The following is a 17,903-nucleotide window of genomic DNA, read 5'->3' on the forward strand; positions in this document are numbered from 1 at the left end:
ATTTCTCAGTATGCAAATGATCAGATTCTTTTGATGGGCGACTTCAATGGTGTTACTCTCCCAAACTTGGATAAAAAATCAAAAGCAAAAGACGAAAACGAAGGATGCTTACCTAAAACCTTCTTCACCATGGCTTCAGAATTGGAAATACAAGACATCTGGAGAACAATGAATACAACGGCTAAAGAATATACTTTTTATTCAGCGAGACACGACTCACACTCCCGAATAGACATGATATGGGCTAGTAAATCTATTTTCACGCAACTACGTAAAATCCAAATTGTACCGGGAACTTTTTCTGATCATAATCCAGTTACATTTGAATGGAACAATAAACAAGCATTTAGATGGCGATTAAATGATAAACTTTTAAAGGATAACAAGATTCAAAAAGAACTACAGGACTTAATTAAAGACTTTTTTGAAATTAACCTTAATGGGGAAACTTCGCTGAATACAGTTTGGGATGCATTTAAAGCTGTTCTAAGAGGATTACAATGTTCAATTTATGGAGGAATGGGAGGCTTGGATGAAATATTGTGAATATGAACTAGGACTGGGGAAAATGGAAAAGTACCTTTTAATCTGATCTAGATGACATTGTTAACATAAAGAAACGTAATCAATTATATTGATAGTATAATGTGATTGAAATCTAATTGAGATATAAGAATAATTAAGATCAGACCATATCACGATGGGATAGAATACTTTATTAAGAGGCGGACGGAGGTGATGGGGAAGTCAATAAATTTTCCTTTTTTATTTTTATTTAGCACTTAAACAATTATAACATTATCTATGATTTAGTTTTTAATACTACGTATATTGTTGTTTGTTAACATGGAAAATTTATATTATAAAAACCAATAAAATTTTCAAAAAAAAAAAAAAAAGAATCCAAACTTATCAAGTCTACATGAGCTACAATTCTGTACCTAATTACATCCTACTTTTTACAGTAGTGCTTCATCACGTGTTAGTTGCTGGGAAACTGCAGTACTTGCATGAAACTCAGGCTTGAATAGCAAATGACTCCAAGAGTGGTATGAGAAACCAGTTTGTCTTATTCACTGTAACATCTCATGAAAAAGTGTTTTATAGAGACTACTGGTCCAGTATCACAGGACGGGATTAGAGTTCTGTAAAGATCTGCAACACATTATTAAGAAACCCATAGTTCACATGACTAGAGAAAAAACAGGTACTCTTATAATTGAAAAAGGAAACAAATGTGAATATTCCTTAAAATCTTTAGAGAGTACTGTTTAGGAGGTAACGGGCATTCTAAAAAAGGGCAGTCTAAAAAAAAGGACCTCCACGTGATGTTCTTTCTTTTTCTGAGTTTTTAGATATTGTTGGTTTTTGTAGGTTATCCGGGCTGTGTGACCGTGGTCTTGGTATTTTCTTTCCTGACGTTTCGCCAGCAGCTGTGGCAGGCATCTTCAGAGGAGTAACACTGAAGGACAGTCTCTCAGTGTCAAGTCACTTGTCACTTGACACTGAGAGACACTGTCCTTCAGTGTTACTCCTCTGAAGATGCCTGCCACAGCTGCTGGCGAAACGTCAGGAAAGAAAATACCAAGACCACGGTCACACAGCCCGGATAACCTACAAGAACCAATGAACTCTGACCGTGAAAGCCTTCGACAATATCTTAGATATTGTTTCAGTAGTTTTCAGGCAGGTTTAATATTAAACCAAATAGATGTTTCAAAGCTGTGTACCCACTCACTGAATGAGGTCATGTTCATGGAACATGCTTTCATGTCAAAGTACATTTCAGACAGCAGTGCATCATCTTGCTGTGCATTAGTTTTGGTGAACTGCAGGAATACTTTCATGCAGCTTACATAAATTAATTTAACCCTGGAGAAAGAGTACTGCTGTTATTCAGAATGATTCCTGAGGTGAGTGAATACAGAGCCGAACGAGGACAGATCCCATGGAACAAAAGATGGAGATCCAAAAATGTTCATAATCTGAAGCAAACTGAAGTCAAACTGACATGATATGTACTATTGCAACTAATGAAACCAAGAAGTAGTCATAATATAAAAACAGCTATTTAATATATTTCACAAAGATTGTAGTCTTTCAAGTACCCAGTATATTAAAAGATGTCTAGGTCATGAGTGTTGTCTATTTCAATAGCATCTTCTGGATCCAGCTTCATTTCACTGTGTCCTTCCTGCAAATCATCCAGGGAAGCCAGAGCCTCGTTTGTATCACTAGCAAAAGTCTCTCGAGAGGCATCATCGTACTCTTGAAGGTTGAGCCCTTTAATAGCTTTCTTCATCTTCTTTCCCAGGACTTGAATTCTCCTCTTTTTTGCTGCTTTTTTGTTCTCATACTCCTTTTGGTTTTCAATATAGAAGATGTCCTTCAAAGAGAATTTTAATACTGAATGAAGCAGTAAGGAATAACAGTCAGGTAAAAAAAAAAATCACCTTTCAGGAACCACAGGTTCCCTTTGCTCACCTTTGAACTAAAGATAAAAGCCAATTTTCTGACAAAGAACAAAACCCCCTTTTCAAGACTGCTGTACATTAAAATGCTTTTAAAAACTGCTACAGAAAATCTGAAAATTAATGCTTGAGCTTCCTGAAGTCAAAGGGATGCCCCTCTTTTAAACTGCTACAGGTCTGTCTGCCTAAGATATGGAAACAGCGAGACTGTAATAATTGAGAGCTGTAATTCTTACATCAAGCCAGGCATGTACTCTGAAGTTAAAAAGATTTATACTTCTGAGTCACTGCTACCCACTTAAATAGAAAAGCAGGCAAAAATGCTTAAATCAGTTTTGGATGTGAAGAATGCTGGAATGGAAAAGCTAACCTATAATTTGGTCTGTGCATTCAGAGGCACAATTGGCCAGACCTCCAAATTCCAACACAGTATAATTTTGTTTTTTAGGAATCTTTGCTGTTAGCATTTGAATGATAACATTCCAAACTATCATGTTTTGTAATCGCTTACTGATTGAATAGTTCTATCATACTTCTAATATGCCTTGAGTCCCAGTGAGAATGGTGGACTATAAATGAAAATAAATATCCCCAGGGAGAGGACGGGACAGATCCTTAAATGACAGCCCTAGATGAGCAGCTACTTCATAAAGCTGGCCAAGATGTTTGGGAGGCTGTACATCCCATTGCATGATCACAGCCCTAAATGAAGACTGAGTTTTCTTATCAGAACTAAAATTGTTATTACTAAGAACATCAAACAAACTTGTGTATGTAAAACTGCATGCTGATTCCTTCTGAAAATTGAAATTACCAAGACCTTAGTTTTATTCAAAGTATTCTATGCATATTTTCCTTTTTACAAGCTGGAAAATGGGGGGGGGGGGGAATAAAACTGCATACAAATAAAATCTTTTATTTTAACTATATGGACTTAGAAATAGCCTCCATAGGCCGAAACAGAATATAAAAGATTGCAACTATGCAGTTAGTGTATATACCATAGTCAATGGTGTATACCGATTCCAAACTGCTTCCAGCTCTCTGGGAAAAAGTGTTCTTCTATCATAATATTAAATATTATCAGTAAATCTGAATATGGAATTAAAGTTTAATATAACTTCAGTAAGGCATCATCCCTCAGTTACACACTCCGTTAACAAACATGCAGTACAGTCCTATGTGCAGTTACTCCAGGCTAAGCCCATTGACTTCAATGGGCTTTGACTGGAATAACTATGTACAGGATTACATGGGTGGCCACATAAAATCCACGTATAAGAATTTCAACGATAATGTCTTTTAGAAACACTTCCATCTCAAGATTCCTTCTCTGAACACGGCTTGTTTCTGAAAGATCAGTGCTTTCTGAACTTTATCTCCCTGGTCTTCATCGAACAAAAGGTTTACATAGGTAGAATGAAAAAAAGCTTCTCTTCATGTATTAGCTTGTTGCTTGATTTTGTGTGTTCCTAGAATTAGATCGATTTCTTTCACATACTACACAAGATGGCAAATCTGAAGCAGGCGTTAAGATCGCACAGTTGTGTTGTCTACTGTAATCAGCAACCAAAATACCTTTAAATTACTTTCCCTGCACAATGAATAGGGAATAGAGGACAGCTACAACAATAAATAAGTTTTTCAATTTCTCCCAACTTTCCAATTTTTCCACTAACAAAGTGTGTGTGTGTGTGTGTGTGTGTGTGTGTGTGTGAGCTGCGACCCCAAGGAGCATGCCTCCCAATTTCAGGGCCCTCAAATCTCTATCATCATCTTACTTTAGGAGATTCATCAAGAGACCTGAAAAACCATTAGTAACAGCAGTACTCAAAAATCTTAAACAGATGTCTTTTGAAATTATCTAAAAATATGAATAAATGGCACTTGCATATATGACACTGTTTACCTTGATTTGTGTTCCAGTTATGCTGGGTGTATTCTTCAACATATTTAAGTAAACTCCTCCTGGTGTCCTCCTCCTAGTACCATTCTGGACAACAGAAAAAAAAATTAAAGCTACAAGTGCAAGGTGCGACTAAGTAGACTGTGTGGGTTTACAAAAGTATTCATTTGAGCTGAGAAATCTGGGGATAGAAGGATTACCTATTTTTTTAAAAATACACCCTGATTCACAATGAACTCTTCAGCAGAGTTGCACATTTCAAAATCCATTCACTTCAATATAACTTTGCTTAGGAATACACTGTTGGAGGACTCTATATTTGTTGACAAATAAACCAAGTGGTCTGACAAAGTCTTCCTTAAAGAACCAAGTATTTCAAGATATGTTATTGTGGGTATCCAAGATCCTATCTAAAACGTATGTGCTCATGATGGTGAAGGAAAAGAACAACATTGGTGCTGCCACAACAGATTTTTCTCTGAGGCCATGTGTAAACTTCTATCCAGTTTACTTTACTTTCATTTAGAGCGGTCACGATACTTAGAGCAAATTTATATCTGGTTGCCCCCTCTATCCAGTTTTCCTATGTTAGAAGTGCCTGCGACAGATTATTCTAACACAAGCAGAATGTTACAAGAGTTGCAATGGCATAATTCAGCTGCTGTCATTTTCCTAGGACTAAATTCTGTAAGAAAACAAAACACACTTGTAGTTGTCACTGTTAGCTGTCTTTTAAATAACCCCCAAAAAGCAAATGATCCTAGCTTTCCTTGCTGTCATCTAATGCATTTTCAGGGATGCATAATGACACAAATACAGTTCTAGAAGGGTGACAGTCAACCTGTGGCACACCAGACTGCTTAGTATTGTACAAAGGGCTGACTGAGACTAGAAATGAAAAGGGTTTTTTCCCCTACTTGAAATAACTGCCACTCTGCTTTATAAGATGTTTAGCCTCAGGTGAGTAGCCACGTTGGTCTTCAGTAAATGAGTTAGATTCAAGTCCAGTAGTACCTTAAAGACCAGCAAAGGCTGGTCAAAGCTCCAGGGTATGCAACAAAGAGAGCTTTGACTCTCAAAAGCTTATACCCTAGAAATCTTGTGGTATTTAAGGTGCTACTGGACTCAAACCTTGCTTTTGTATAATTAGTTTCTATTCTACCCACTACCTTGAAAAATGAAATGCACAGGAAGCATGATACATATTGTTATCAAATAATTATAAGAGCTAGGTGAAGGATATACATTACCATGCAATTCATGAGAATATTAAATTAATGTTAGTTTTTAGACTTCTGAATTTCTCTTCCCACCCCTTACCCCTATTACAGTACATGGAAAATCACAGCCAGCTTTTAAGAAAGTTTACTACTTGTGCCTCATGAAAGTGTAAAAAGCCTTAAAGAAATAAAGAATATACTAATCATAGCAATTTTACAGGTACTTCAGAAACATCCATATGTACTGCTACCACTTTCTAATTAAATCTGATTAATTAATTAATTAATTCTTTAGTGTATAGTGTATTTATTTACTTCCTTTATACCCTGCCTTTCTTCCCAATGGGAACCCAAACCAGTTTACATCGTTCACCTCTCCTCCATTTTATCCTCACAAAAAACCCTTTGAGGTAGGTTTGGCACAGTGTGTGTGACTGGTCCAAGGTCACCTTGCAAGCGTCCATGGATTTGAACTGGCATTTCCCCAGATCCCAGCACACATTGTTTATCTCCTTACTCTGGGGTCAGAGATTATTTAACCCCCTTTGAGAACTAGCCAAAATCTGCCAGAGTCCAAGCAAAAAGGAGCTTCTTCCCCTTCCCCACCCCCAAACCCGGGACAAAGAGCCTTGACACTAATAACATGGCAGCAGAGATCCATTCCTGGCACTTGTTGGGGAAAACAAATGCACAAACAGCATCTGAAAATCAGTGGCTATGAATAGGGACTAAACTGGTTCTAACAAATCTCCATTTTTCCTTACCATTATGAAAAGACCTCCATTTTGTTCCACTTCAGCTGTCTCCATCAATAATTCAATAGCTTTCTTTTTTCCAATGGTTTTTACTACCCGTATTATCAGATCCTTCTTTGGTTCACAAAGCCTAAAAAGAAAAGGAAATTCTAAAAAAAGATGGACATTCCTTCTACTTCATAACCAGGTTTACTGACAAAATGCTATATTTTATCAACAAACGTACCTACCATTACCAATATTAGTACACTGATAATTGATACCAGCAGTGTGATTAATCAACTACAGACTAAATGCACCTGGAAGTAAGCCTAGTGAACAAACAGCAAAATTCATTTCCTAGTTGACATGTCTTCCAGTGCAATCCTCTGCAAAATTACTCCAGACTAAACTCATTTAAATCTGTGGGCTCAGATTGGAATAACTCCGTATAAGATGCATTGTTAAGTTCTCATGACTGAATTTGTATACAATAGGAGAAAGTGCACAGAAATCCTGAAAAAAATACCTGAAGCTAAACAATGTAACCAAAAAAAATTACATCCAACATTATCAAATATGGTTTAAAGGAGCATTTATAAATTTAGGATGGTTATTCATGATACCTACCTACATTTTAATAGGGTATTATAAATTTTCAAGCTATTTTTTTTAAAAGTCAGCCTAAGGATGATTCTTGGCTCAGAAGAACTTCTTGCTGTGAAACTGTTGATTAAAAACACCCAGATGCTCTCATGCTCTGAAGCCTAAAAGGGACAATGCATGGCTGCTAACTTGTCCTGAGGTGCACATGGGCAGTTGCATTGTGTGCAGCCACTGCTGTTAGGCAAGGAGAAAGACTGCATTGTCTAAAAAACACATTTGCAAGCAGCTCAGAGAACATCCTTCCTTCCTCATAATGTACATACATTTAACAGCTGCATCAGCCACACACAGCAGAAACAAAAAACCCCAAAAAGTATATAATGCAGAGAATATAAAGAATAAGTGAAGCCCAACGTGATTTAAAGAAAAAAAGCCAAACAGTAAAGATACACTGAAGTACAGAACTGTTTGCAATCAGCTATAATTCTGTATCAGCCACCATTAGTCCGGACTCCTGACAATTTCACTTCTGATTGTGCTGCAGCTACCGCAAAAGAAGCAAATTCATTACTAACATTAGGGACATAAACTGTAAACATGTTTTTAGGGTGGATACCTGGACCCAAAAGAAGACAACATACCGGTAGTCCCAAAACACAAGTGGAATTTTTTTCCATAACTGCTTCCACATAAAATAAGATGCATCTTAGCACAATGGAAAACAGCACAATGGAAAACAGCCATACAACGTTAAAAAGCAGCAGGGTAAAAAAAATTAATGCTTATACTTTCTATGCAAGTCTAAAAAGTTATGTTGTGGGGGAAACCTCTCTTCATGTGCAGGAATGTGCCCAATTCATATGTTTAGCTTTCTTCATATGAAGTATCCCAATCACTTAGGGAGCAATGCTGTGCAGGTCAACTCAGAACTAAGTCCCATTTTATTCAATAGGGCTTACTCACAGGAATGTACCTTTAGAATTTTAGTTATTCAATTTTAAGAATACAAAGTTAAGTAGGAACCTGATGTTTACCCAGTACAGTTCCCCTCAGCCCAGAATTCTGACTGACCTAATGCCTATAAATTTCAATAGTTGAAGAGATGTTCTGGCTACTGACGATAAATTGTATCTTGTATATTACAGATAATTTTGAAAACGAACCAAACATCTGAGTTCAGCCACACCCACCAGCTTGATTCCTGAAAAAATACTCTAGATCAGGGGTGTCAAACATAATGCCTGGGGGGGGGGGAGGAATCCAGCCCTTTGAGAGCTCTTATCTGGCCCATGAGCCAGCCACCTCCCCCATTCCTGATCTGGGCTTGCAAGCCTACTGTGGTCTCACCAGCCACCCCCCCCCAATCCTGATGTGGGCTTGAGAGCCCAATGCAGGGTCGCCAGCCAAGGCAGCCACCCCCTCCAGTCCTTATCTGGGCTGTGGTCTCACCAGCTGAGGCAGCCACCCCCAACCCTGGATCTAGGCTGGCGAGCCTGTTGCTGGTGAGCCCGCTGCTGGCTTGCCAGCCAAGGCAACCACCCTTCCCGCTCCCAATCTGGGCTGGCGACGCATGGCCCGGCCTAATCAAGTGACATTTATGTCATATCCGGCCCTTGTAATGAATGAATTTGACACCCCAACTCTAGATCCAGCCAACATACAAACATATAACTAATGCGACAATCTTACCGGTAGGCAATTTCATCTGCCACTTTTTCCTCAGAGTCCTCTTCAGTAATTTCATACCTCCCTTTATAATTCATTTCTTGTCTTTCTCCCAGTCTGTCTTTAACAGGCCGTTTCCGTTTTAAGAGACCTTGTCCATTTTCTTCCTCCTCTGGTAAAATCTTTTTGTCATCCTGCATATATTCCTCCAACTCTTTGTCCAGGTTCTCAGATACTTCTGGATCAAATTGTTTCATCAATTTCTTTGCCAACATGTAATTGTAGGTCTCCGATGCTCTACTTCTGTCAAGGCTACCCTCCATCCCTAGAATCCCGAGTTCTGAGGCCACTGCATCTTGACTCTGTTCCTGAAGCACTGCTCCCCAGATGTTGTTGATCTTTTTACCCCCCAAGGCCACTGGCTTCTGAGGATTGTGGCCAAACTGAAAAGGATCCTGTTTAGGGGGAGGAATATTAGAACACTTCTGGCGCTTTCGTTTCCACAGACAGCTGTCTTCATCTGAATCTGAGAAGCTCTCATCACTTGAGTCTACGTTTTTGATTGTCCGATAAGAGACACTTGGGGCACAGGATGAAATGCTGCTTGGGAAAGATCTGGCTGAACTGTTGCTATCATGTTGTTTCTGAAATGTAAAGAGAACACATAGGTTTTACTTAATGAACAATTCTCTTGTGCACTGATTGTGTGTGTGTGTGTGTGAAGTGCCTTCAAGTCGCAGCTGACTTATGGCGACCCCTTTTGGGGTTTTCATGGCAAGAGACTAACAGAGGTGGTTTGCCAGTGCCTTCCTCTGCACAGCAACCCTGGCATTCCTTGGTGGTCTCCCATCCAAATACTAACCAGGGCTGACCCTGCTTAGCTTCTGAGATCTGACGAGATCAGGCTAGCCTGGGCCATCCAGGTCAGGCTGTGCACTGATTGTTATACTACAAAAAAACAAACAAAAAAACAAAAACAAAAACCAGAAGCATTGACAAATACTACATGTAGTTTTATTTTATCCTCAGAACAACCCTGAGAGATAAGTTAGGCTGAGAGAGTGTGAATAGCCCAAGGTCACCCAGTCAGGCTCCACGGCATGAGTGGCAATTCAAATCTGGGTCTCCCAGATACTAGTCTGACCCTCTAACTGACAGAATATGCAAGTCTGTTCATATTAGCTATGACAGGTGGATTTAGATTCAGGGGATCTAAGTGTCAAGCTAAGCTGATGTAATAACCTGGAAAGCCCCTAGAAGGCCTGAGACTAAGTTAATGAGTTGCACCTGTAGGGTGACTCAGCCTGAAGGTAATGAGTTGCACCTGGAGAGTGACTCAGCCTGTAACATTAATTGCTGCCTGGAGATGGCATCTGTAGATACGTATTTGACTCCATGAGTCTATGTCAGGAGATAGTGGTGGAAGAGTGTGTGTATAGCACTGTGAATAAACAACTGCATTTTCTACAAGCTGTACTGGTACTGGTGGTTATTCCTGGGCGTTGGCACAATCCGCCACCTCCCGCAACACTAACCACCACACAACATTGGCTCTCAGAACCATCCCTCTCCTGTCACTCCTCTTTGTTTTCACAGGATACACAGAATAGAAGCAGGACAGCGAAGTCTCTAGTCACTTTGGTTCTTTCCCCCCCCCCCCCAGAGATTCATAAAAAAAAAGAAAAGAGTTATTTAGGTCTCCCTTACAACCTGTCAAACATAACCCTCAAACCCCAAAAATTTCTCTGGTACACTAATTTGGACAATAGAACTAATAATGTATTTTCAATAATATGTCCAGGGCCTGAACTATCAGGCTTGGATGCAGGCAAGGAAATATCCACTCAGCTGCAAAGATCACTGTAGCCTTCAGCAAGATACAATGGCTCAATGTAACTTACCTCAGAAGGGTAAAATGCCACTTTGACATTAATAGAGAGGAAGGATATCAATACGAAATTTTCAAACGTTTCCAAGTATGCTAGCACCTTGAAAATTAATTGCTGCTTGGACTTCGAAGTGATTGTATAATGTTACTTAGGGAAAATATGGCAGACTGAGTAACACAGTATACAAAAGTTTTGTTTCCTTGTTACTTGTCTGGCTTCAGAAGCATAGCTACGCATCCAGGATGCTTAAAAATGTAAGTATATATATTTCTCTACATATATTACAGTAGGAGTTACAGACACACCATACAGTTCGTTTTTTTGGGTACCAAGCAGCAGCAGAGTGTGTTCAGGCTATCTTGGTCACATTATGAAATATCTAACTACTTTGAGTTTAAAGGATACTTGATAGTACAAGACATTATACATACATTTTAGGAAAGTCACAACTTTCACGTTCCATTACTAGTGTGGGTCTGTACCATATTTACATTATTTAAAAGATGTTGAAAGTGAAGACAACAAAACTGCCACCCCATTTCGGTCACAGAACACTTAATTTTACTTGTATGGTAGCCTATCAGCAAAATACACCCAGACTGACAGGAAAGATTAAACATAATTTAAAAGAGCAAGCAAAGAAAAGCCAGTCAGTTTTAAATCAGGTAAGAACTTGGTGTTCTCTTCTCAGGTCAAAGAGAACACACACGCACAACACAATCCTTTCCGTAGACAATAGTTTCTCTACCTGGTCAGGTGGTGGTGATTGTTACTTGCCGAGAGCAACTGTACACATGACTATTAAGGTCACACTGAATTGTCTTCCTAGCTAAAATGCTTTTTAGTTGAGGATTGTCTGGAAGGTACAGTTGATGTAGAATGGCACAACCAGAACGCTGACCGGAGTAGGTTGCAGGGACCATATCATTCCACTCGTGTTTCATTACACAGGCTCCCAATTTGCTTCTGGGCGTGTGTGTTCTCTTTGACCTGAGAACACCAAGTACAATCTACAGGAAGCCATTCACTAATACACACAACACCTTTCACATACCATTTTCGTACGCCAGCGTGTAGCGGACAAGTCAACGTACATCGGGAAGGCCTGTGTCCGAGTCCCACTGCAATCACGGGGCACGCTTTGGGCAACTCTCAGACAACCAACCCTTACGCCCAAAGTCTCTCCCCTCCTACCCCCCCCCCCACACAAAGAAGCTTCATACATTATAATGATCTCAAACTCGATTCTAAAGCATAAAAGCTGGTCATTCCGGGCTTTCAACAAAAACAGATGGGGGCAAAGTAGCATACTTCAGAACCAGATAAAAATTCAGCATGCCCCACCAGTGACAGCCATACACTGAGAAGAAAATTACCAGTGGGTAGCCGTGTTAGCCTGTCTGCAGTAGTAGAAAAGGGCAAGAGTCCAGGAGCACCTTAAAGACTAACAAGAATATTTTCTGGCAGGGTGGTGAGCTTTCGTGAGCCACAACTCACTGTTGTGGCTCACGAAAGCTCCTACCCGGCCAGAAAATATTCTTGTTAGTCTTTAAGGTGCTCCTGGACTCTTGCCCTTTTCTATCTATAAGGGCGTACAGGGCTCCAAACGTGCACAGGGGCCCCCGCGGGTCTGGATCCGGCGCTCCTCCGGGAAGCCATTCCCATCACCGCCTCTCCTCCCCTCCCCCCCCCCCACGAGGGCGGGAAGGTTTGCCGGCAACAGAGCGGAGGCCGCAGACCCAGCCTGAGCCAACGCGCAGGGCGGGGAAAGGAAGGCGCGGGAGGGCCCGCTTCGGTTGCCTCACCTGCTGCGGGCTCCTGGCGGCGGCCGTGGCCGGCATTTCGCAGTCCGAGCCTGAAATCTCTCCGTCCTCCACGTCCTGCTCCATCCCCCGAGTCTCCAGCGCCATCTTCCCGCCTCTCAACCAGACACAGAGCGGCGACGCTCCCCTCCCCCTCCGGAAGAAAGGCTGAAGGGGGCGGGGAACTCGGGCGCTTCTCTTTCACAAAACTACAAAGGCTGACTCCCGGCCGCCTTTGGCTCCTCTAATTCAGGCTGAGACTATTTAACGAGGCCTACAGGCCCCACAGTGCTTTGCGCTGGAGAAAGGCGGGAGTGCAAGTTAGATTCGCTGCGGCAAGGACTGCCGGGAGTTGTAGTCTTTTTAGATGGGAGAGGGGGAAGTCAATTTGTTGTTCATTTAGTAATATTATTTGACTCCTTAGTATTATTATTATTTAACATTGGATAATGTTTTATATGTTGATATTTTAAATCAAGAAAATAAAAAAAATATTTTTTAAAAAAAGGAATGCCGGGAGTTGTAGTCTTTTTAGATGGAAGAGGGAGAGGGGGGAGTCAATTTGTGGTTCATTTAGTAATATTATTTGACTCTTTAGTATTATTATTATTATTATTATTTTTAACATTGGATAATGTTTTATATGTTGATATTTTAAATCAAGAAAATAAAAATATTTTTTTTTAAAAAAGGAATGCCGGGAGTTGTAGTTTTTTTAGATGGGAGAGGGGGAAGTCAATTTGTTGTTCATTTAGTAATATTATTTGACTCTTTAGTATTATTTTTTAACATTGGATAATGTTTTATATGTTGATATTTTAAATCAAGAAAATAAAAAAAATTGTTTTAAAAAGGAATGCTGGGAGTTGTAGTCTTTGCCTTCACATTCCTCCTTGAAGCAAAGGGGTGTCACTCTGCACCGTAAGGGTGCTTTTCTTTTGGGGGGTGGGTGCATTTCTTGTCAATATCTCGATTTTAAAGCTCGGACATATTTACGTTAAACTTATGGTATACACTCTCAGATCTTAGTAAATTTCTAACGGTTCTGTGGAAGTCTCTCATAAGGAATTTCAAAGGGGAAAAGTACAAAAACTGAGACAGTTGACAAATAGCGGAAAGAAAATTCAATGCAAACCCCTACTTATAAAATAATATCAGTCCACCCATCATGATGGAAAAATGTATACCTATTTTTGTATATAAATCTTACCCAGTCGGTAGGGTGGCCAACCTCCAGGTACTAGTAGGAGATCTCCTCCTGTTACAACTGATCTCCAGCTGATAGGGATCAGTTCCCCAGGAGCAAATGGCCACTTTGGCAATTGGACTCTATGGCATTGAAGCCCCTGCCCTCCTCAGATTAACTGTGAAGCAAAGAACACTTTCCTGGGAGTAAGCCCCATTGAAGAGACCTGAGTAGGCTTCTGAACAAACTTGTTTAAGATGTCACTGTAACATGGCTACTCCTGTGGTTCTCCTGTGGAGAAATCCATGAACTTGTTTAAAACCTAAGTCAACTTCAGATTAGGGTTGCCAGCCTTTGCCTGGCAACCAGTGAGAGAACGGAGGAGTGGGGACTTGGGGAGAAGCTGCTGTGATGTCACTTCTAGGAAAAAAAACCAGAAGAAACATGGCTCCTCTCTAGAAGCTCATTCCTGAGCCTTGTGGCGGCCAGGGCCAGGGTAGCCAAGGTGGCACTGCGGCGCCTCCAAAGAGGTTCCCCTGGCTGCCACAAGACTTTAAAAAGCCTTTTTAAAAGGAGAACAAAGAAAATGGGGCTTTCTCCCCCACAGAAAACAGTGATGCTGCGCCAGGCCGCAACGCTATTGCTGGAGGGGACGTTCTCAGGCTGGATGGGCTTTGGAAGCTGACTACCATCAGCTCCGCCACTGGGAGCGTCCGTCCCCCCCGTCCCCCGCATGCTGGTGCTGCATATCTCTTCCGGAATTTAGGTCCCGGAGAGACTGCAGCATCGGAGGAACGGCATGCAGCTCCGTTGCACCCAGGTGCTGATGGAACTGCCCCCGTGGCCAGTGTAAGTGCCTCTGAGGCCACTTACGCTGGTGGCAGGGTTACGCCGCCTCCAGAGAACTTTCAGCCCCCCACCTCAGGAATGCACTGTATGAATTCCTTAAATTCTATGGTAAAACCATACAGTTTGGGGTGATTACTAGAGAACACTGATGTCACTTCCGGACTTTTCCAGGAAGTGATGCTGCACCACTACAGACGCTAGGAATCACCGAAACTGGCGACTCGTAGAAAGGTGTCATGTCACTTTCAGGTTAATTCCCTACTTTTGCTTGGGTACTGGCAAAGCTAGTTCAGATACGTTCTGATTCCTTATCCTGTATCCTAGCAAATGAGTTATATTCATTCCAGTATTTATAGGAAGGAAACAATTTTCTGCTAAAGTTATTTTAGGACCACTCTTTCCCATATATACTTATAGGTTGTGAATGAAGGAATATTGGGTTAGCAGAATTCTCAAGGCACACGTCACAGTGGAATTTATCTGGTGTGTGCTGCTAAGCAACGAAGTTACACATGGACCCTTTGTTACCTTTGCAAAAACTAATATGTCCTTTATTGTAAGGAATTCCATTCTAAACAGGATAGAATAGAGACAGGATTCTAATCTAGTCTAACTAGGATGGATGGAGATTGAGGAGGCGAGTCCTGCCCTCATGGTGCCAAGACAGAGAAAAGTGGTGCAGAGAGAAGGTGTCAGCTGGAAGGAAGAAATATTCCGCGAGAGTAGCAATCTACCCATCAAACAGTAGTATCAGAACAGTAGAAAGGAAGGATGCTCAGGGTCCTGACCTATCTCTCTGACTCTCTATAGTCCTCCTCTGAAGTCTGAGGCTAAGAGACAGAACAAGTCCTTCACTTCCAACAGTGAGTTCATCCAGCAGCCTTATGTGCCAAAGGCTGCAACATGGGACTTCTGAGTACTTCTCACTGTTTTTGTCATTGGTAGTTTGATCTTTGCATAGAGATATCACAGCCCCCTTGTATTTCATGGCCTATTACCCCCATTGTTTACATTTCTTCCCTGTGTGTCTGTATATTACGTTAATCTTTAAGGAGCTGCAAGTAGGGCTGTCAACCTTCGGGTTGGGGCTGGATATCTCCTGAAACTATAACTACTCTCCAGTCTACAGGTATCAGTTTTCCTAGAGAAAACGGCTGCTTTGGAGGTAAGGTTGTCAGGTCCTCCCTGGCTAGGGTTGCCAGCTCCGGGTTGAGAAATACCTGGAGATTTTGGGGGTGGAGCCTGAGGAGGATGGGGTTTGGGGAAGGAAGGGACCTCAGTGGGGTACAATGCCATAGAATCTACCTTCCAATGCAGCCATTTTCTCCACATGAACTAATCTCTGTCACCAGGAGATCAATTGTAATAGCAGGAGATCGCCAGGTGGTACTGGAGGTTGCCAACCCTACCTCTGGCCACCAATAGCAGATGGGGATAGGGTTGTCAGATCCAGGTTGGGAAACTCTTGGAGGTTTGGGGATGGAGCCTGGGGAGGACAGGGACTACAATGCCATATAGTCCACCCTCCAAATCATCCATTTTCCCAGGGGAACTGATCTCTGTAGTCTGAGATGGGCTGTAATTCCAGGGGATCCCCAGGTCCCACCTGGATACTGGCATCTCTGTTTGGAGGGTGAACTCTACAGCATTATATTCCACTGAAGTCCCTTGTCTCCCCAAACCCCACTTGCCCTAGGCTGTACCCCCAAATGCCCAGGAATTTCCAAATCCAGAATTGACAACCCTAGCCACAAGACTTCCCTCCCCTCTGCAGCACACTGGCATGAGAGATATCTCTCTCTGTAATTTTACACCACCAGTGCACTAGCATTACACCAGTTATTCCTAAATTATGGTTAATACCCTGGGACTAGAGCAGATTGTGATTTAGAGTCCATGCATAAGAGCTTGTAACAGTGGAGTTGGATGGGTAGGCTTGTCTGATATCATGCGATTGCCTGGACAAGGATTAAGCTTTTTCCAATAGAAAAATGTAAAGGAAATGTAAATGACTTTGAATAGGTTTAGAATATGGCCCTGGAAGTCAAGCTTCTGTCTCAAAGCCACCTCTAGATATTTTGCAGTAGCCATGGACTGAAGTACTTGCTATCAGCTCTTTCCCTACCTTTGCATTATTGCCAAAATGCAGAGAGTGTTTTTTAATCATAATCTTGGAGTAAGGCTCATTGACTTCTGGATTTCTGAGAGGAAATTATATCTGTCTTGACTGACAGTTTAATTGTTGCATCGTGGAATAATTATGTTTCATGCATTGATTTGTCTAGCCCTAGCTGACAATTGTGTATGCAGCCCTGACCTGATTAGCTCCAGGCTAGCCTGCTCATCAGATCTCAGAAGCTAAGCAGTGTTAGCCCTGGTAAGTATTTGGATGAACAACCTCCAAGGAACACCAGGGTCATGATGTGGACATAGGCAATGGCAACCCCCCTCTGAACATCTCTTGCTTTGAAAACCCTATGGGATTGCCATATTCATTTGTGACTTGACGGCAAAAAAAAAAAAAAGTTTATGCAAGGTATTAAATATCACTATTCCTACAGTATAAACCACCCTTAAATAGTGTGTATCCATGCTATTAGTTCTTAGAAAACAGTGCCTTCATTCCATAACGTTTCCAAAATTAATCAATAATGCCCTGGAAGAAAATATTTCATGCTAAACCTATTCCACATCCTTTACACACCAGTAGCAGGTCCCAGGTATGTACAGCAAAGGAAAATCTAATGTGCAGGGAAAAAAACCCTAGGGTAGTACAGCACTCTGACTTTGTTTCTTTGAGAGGTGTCAGTGTCAGAACAAGTGAACAAGATCTCTCTGAAGTGTCGGTAGGGTCACCTGAGTTCATAATCTCTGTGAGGCATCTTGACTATTTCAAAGGCTCACGCCTGGGCTGTTCTTTTTTCTGGGGGTTCATTGTGTCAGTGAACAGTAGACCATAGCAGCTATGGCCACAAAAGCCTCTTAATTAAGTGAAATCAGAGACCAGTATGTTCTTACCTGATCTACCTCTGGAGCTGCTGAAGTTCCACCTGCATCAGAAGTGCATAACTTACAGCCAGCTGGAACCTGCTTGATGTTCGGAGACAAATGGAACTAAATTAACCTTTTAGGCATAAGACAGGGTCTAAGGGTCACTGGGACTAGACAAGAGAAGGACTCAAAAGACTAAGGGATATGATAGAAAACATATCACTCAGTGCCATAGAATTAACATCTACAAATACAAGTCGTGCCACCTGTGCGACGCCGCCCAGCCGCTCCTGCTGCACGACGACGCCTCCCTCACCGACTACAACAACCAGGCCGACACCACCTGGTGGCAGAGCCGGACCATGCTGGCCAGCGTCCAGTACCCCAGCACCATCAACCTCCCTTTGCACCTGGGTGAGTGGGGCGGGGGCAGTGCCTCGGGGTGTGTGTGTGTGTGGCTCAGTGGTAGAGCCTCTGCTTGGCATGTAGAAAGTCCCAGGTTCGATCCCCGGCATCTCCAGTTCAAGGGACTGGGCAAGTAGGTGATGGGAAAGGCCCCTGCCTGAGACCCTGGAGAGCTGCTG

General features: G+C 41.8%; 1 protein-coding gene across 1 annotated transcript; it reads right to left on the reverse strand.

Annotated features, from left to right (window-relative positions):
* Positions 1-2,070: 2,070 nt before the first annotated feature.
* Positions 2,071-12,407, reverse strand: PHAX (phosphorylated adaptor for RNA export). Its single transcript, XM_056848248.1, has 5 exons — positions 12,297-12,407; positions 8,627-9,246; positions 6,362-6,482; positions 4,381-4,464; positions 2,071-2,386 (listed from the first exon to the last, which is right to left on the reverse strand). The coding sequence occupies exons 1-5, from the start codon at positions 12,399-12,401 to the stop codon at positions 2,117-2,119; spliced, it is 1,200 nt and encodes a 399-aa protein (XP_056704226.1). The 5' UTR covers positions 12,402-12,407; the 3' UTR covers positions 2,071-2,116.
* Positions 12,408-17,903: the final 5,496 nt, after the last annotated feature.

This window comes from Euleptes europaea, chromosome 4 (assembly GCF_029931775.1).
Source record: "Euleptes europaea isolate rEulEur1 chromosome 4, rEulEur1.hap1, whole genome shotgun sequence".
NCBI classification, from domain to species: domain Eukaryota; kingdom Metazoa; phylum Chordata; class Lepidosauria; order Squamata; family Sphaerodactylidae; genus Euleptes; species Euleptes europaea.

Bases quoted from the DNA above. Each gene is read 5' to 3' on its own strand.
- PHAX (XM_056848248.1), bottom strand. From the start codon at position 12,401: ATGGCGCTGGAGACTCGGGGGATGGAGCAGGACGTGGAGGACGGAGAG. The intron at 6,483-8,626 runs GTAAGATTGTCG...TTTTCTTTTTAG, and splicing joins GCAGATGAAATTGCCTACCG to GCTTTGTGAACCAAAGAAGG. The intron at 2,387-4,380 runs GTAAACAGTGTC...TTCTCTTTGAAG, and splicing joins TAACTGGAACACAAATCAAG to GACATCTTCTATATTGAAAA.